Source organism: Terrapene carolina, unplaced genomic scaffold, assembly GCF_002925995.2.
Source record: "Terrapene carolina triunguis isolate 2854851 unplaced genomic scaffold, T_m_triunguis-2.0 Scaffold29833, whole genome shotgun sequence".
In the NCBI taxonomy this organism is placed as follows: Eukaryota; Metazoa; Chordata; order Testudines; family Emydidae; genus Terrapene; species Terrapene triunguis.
In genome coordinates this window covers 4,246-7,578 of record NW_020694184.1, presented here as the reverse complement: position 1 = coordinate 7,578, position 3,333 = coordinate 4,246, and the positions used below count along the sequence as shown (strand labels likewise).

The window sequence follows — 3,333 nt, the reverse complement described above, 5'->3', positions numbered from 1 at the left end:
TCTGGGAGAGGAGTGGGGGCTGGTGGGTTAAAGTAGGGGGGCTGGGATGCAGGACTCCTAGGTTCTCTCCCGGCTCTGGGAGGGGAGGGGGCCTGGTGGGTTAGAGCCGGGGCGGGGCTGGGAGTCCGGACACCTGGGTTCTCTCCCCAGCAGGACCGCACTGGGTCCCTGAGTGTGTCTCTTTATTGCAGCACCGGGAGCTGGGAGCCGATGAAATCGAAGGTAAGAAGCCCGCGGGAGGGGAGTGGGATCTAGTGATTAAAGCAGGGAAGGAGGGGTGGGGCTGGGAGCCCGGACGCCTGGGTTCTCGTTGCAGCCCAAAGGAGAGCGGGGTCTAGTAGATTGGTGCAGGAGCCCCTGGTACTAGCCCCAACCCCAGGAGGGCTGTGGGGGAACACGGGTGCTGCAGGTCCCAGCACTCCCGGGTCCTGGGTGCGGTGGGGAGGGGGCTCAGCCCGGTGGGTTCCCCCCAGAGGGGGCCCAGCCCGGCAGGGGGGGCCCAGCCCAGCGTGGGGGGCCCAGCCCAGCGTGGGGGGCTCAGCCCGGTGGGAGCCCCAGGCCGGAGCATGGAGAGGGGCGCAGGCCTGCCGCAGCACATCATGGCCCAGGTGCGCGTCCAAGCCCCGGGGGCCGCGGCCAGCCTGGAGGATCCGTGCCGGGAAGGCTCGCGGAGGCAGCAGGTGGCTGCCGCTGGGGACAGGCTGGCCGGAGGGCGGCTGCTGGACAGCCGCAGCTTGGATGGGATCAGCCAGGCGTACGGGGCCAGCCGGGCGCAGGAAGGGCGCCGCGCCACCATCTCCAGCGCCCTGGAGCTGGAAGGGACGGTCAGCCACGACGGGGACCTCACCCACTTCGTGGCCAACAACCTGCAGCTGAAAATCAAGCTGAGCTCCCGGGGCAGCCTGGAGGAGCCGGAGCCCCCGGGCCAGCCCTTCCCAGGGCTGGGGCGGAGCAAAGCGGCCGACATCCCCCCCATTGACCCCGCGGTGCTGACGGAGCTGGAGCGCCTGACCCAAGAGGTGGCCCACAAAGTGGACCAGATGATGAGGAGCTTGAGCGGCAGCATCCAGAACATGACGGCCCTGAGCGTGGGCTACATCCAGACCTACCGGGACGCCGTGGACAGCCTGGGCGAGTCCGTAGACATGAGCATCAAAGGGATGTACACGCTGATGGCCCGCTGCGAGGAACTGGACCGCTCCATGCAGCCGGTCCACGCCCTGGCCAAACAGATCCGGGAGATCAAAAGGACCCTGGAGATATTCGAGTCGCTGTGCAAGTAGCGCCGGTGGAAAACATTTCTCAGCTGCTTTGTTAATGGGGGGCGGGGGAGGGGACGCTGTGCTGGTTGCAAACTCCAAAAGGGAACATGTCGTGTACTGTTTGCGGTTGTGTGTTTGTTTCATGTCTTGTGCTGCCATAAGCCTGTTACACTAAAACCAGACACTGCTTTGCAGAGGATCTGTCTGAAAGGGGCTAATTCCCCCTGAACGATTACTTGAAATTTTCCCACCCTCTCTGTTCGTTAGAGGGGATGGTGCATGCTCAGGATTTCCAAGGACCCTAAGGGAATGATGCTCTCAGATTCAATAGGAATCCGACTTCAGTGGGAGCTGGGCTGCTTTCAAAATCCCAGCTGCGAAGAATTGTCGGCCTGACGAGGAATAGTGAACTGGATTCCCTCATCTGTGTGGTTCACCTTTCCCGGTAAAATAAGAATATTTATACTTAAAAAAACTACTCTGCAATTTGCCAAACCACCTAAAATGTGTCCATAGGAAAGAACTAAGAAGGCTATTGAGCCTTCCCGGGGTTATTTTCAAAGAGCCCAGTATTGCTCTCGCTCTGCTGTCTTGGAAGTGAAGGGGCGGTTTACCTTTGATTGCAATGGGGGAAGAACAAGGCCGGCGCTGAGTGCTTTTGAAATTCCCACGCTCTGCGTATTTCAGCAGCTGAGGAGTTTGCCCTACAAGTGGATTTGCAGGGTGCCGGCTCAGAAGCAGATTCTGAATCCTCTCCCAAAACCTCTGATGACTCTCACATTTGCTTCCACATTTAACAGCCTAACCCGTGACCTATATTAAATATGGAAGGAATGACAGCTGTGTACATATGCTCTGTGGATCTTATACCCTTCGACTGGTTAATTTCTTTGTTTTAGTACAGCAGGGCTGCATGTACACCTCTACCTCGATAGAACGCTGTCCTCGGGAGCCAAAAAATCTTACCGTGTTATAGGTGAAACCGCGTTATATCAAACTTGATTTGATCCGCCGGCACGCGCAGCCCCGCCCCCCTGGAGCATTGCTTTACCGCGTTATATCCGAATTCGTGTTATATTGGGTGGCGTTATATCGGGGTAGAGGTGTATTTAATATTTGGCATGTGGTATGGAAGTGCTCCTTTCAGTGTCTCTGGGGAACAGAAAGAATTAACTATAGAGCCCCAAGGCCTTCCCCAGTTCCAGAGAGGGCCAGGCTATGCTGTAAGGGGGGCAACTTAATAAAGACAGGAACTTCCTGCTCTCAGCTGTTTCCTCATCTGGAGGTGTTAAGTGACTCGGGTGGGTCTGAGTCTCTCAGCCCCTTGGTGCACTAAGGCATTTCTCTCCTGGTAAGACCCTACCGGAATGGCACACCCATGTCTGTGCGCTGCTAAAGCCCAGGGGAGTCCGGGCTAAAGAGGAGTGGAAGCGGGAGGGGATCAGAGCTTGAACCCCCCCCAGACCCAGCAGGGATCCCCCCAGCAGCCCAGAAGTGTGTGGGGGATATGCAGCTGGGCCTAGCAGGGCTCCCCCCCCGATGGGAGCCCGCAAACTGGAGTAGGGCTAGGGTGACCAGGTGTCCAGTTTTCGACTGAAACACCCGGTTGAAAAGGGACCCTGGTGGCTCCGGTTAGCACCGCCGACCGGGCCATTAAAAGCCCGGTCGGCAGGGCTAAGGCAGGCTAGTCCCTACTTGCCCTGGGGCACCGTGCTGCACCCTGGAAGCGGCCAGCAGGTCCGATTCCTAGGCTGGGGGGCCATGGGGCTCCACGTGCTGCCCCCACCCCATGCACCAGCTCTGCACTCCCATTGGCCAGTTCCTGGCCAATGGGAGCTGGGGAGGCAGTGCCTGTGGGCAAGAGCAGCGTGCACTGTGGAGCCTCCTGCCCCCGCCTAGGAGCCGGAGCTGCTGGCCGCTTCCGGGGTGCAGCACGGTGCCAGGGAGCCTGCCTTAGCCCTGCTGCGCCGGTGACGGGGAGCTGCCCAAGGTAAGCCTGTGCCCCAATCCCCTGCCTCCGCCATACCCCAAACCCCTCATCCCTGGCCCCACCCCAGAGCACGTACCCCTT

General features: G+C 59.8%; 1 protein-coding gene across 1 annotated transcript; it reads left to right on the top strand.

Moving 5' to 3' along the window:
* The first annotated feature begins 565 nt into the window (after window positions 1-565).
* On the top strand, window positions 566-1,284 carry LOC113409123 (BLOC-1-related complex subunit 6-like). Its single transcript, XM_026662717.1, has one exon. The coding sequence runs from the start codon at window positions 567-569 to the stop codon at window positions 1,281-1,283; it is 717 nt and encodes a 238-aa protein (XP_026518502.1). The 5' UTR covers window position 566; the 3' UTR covers window position 1,284.
* Window positions 1,285-3,333: the final 2,049 nt, after the last annotated feature.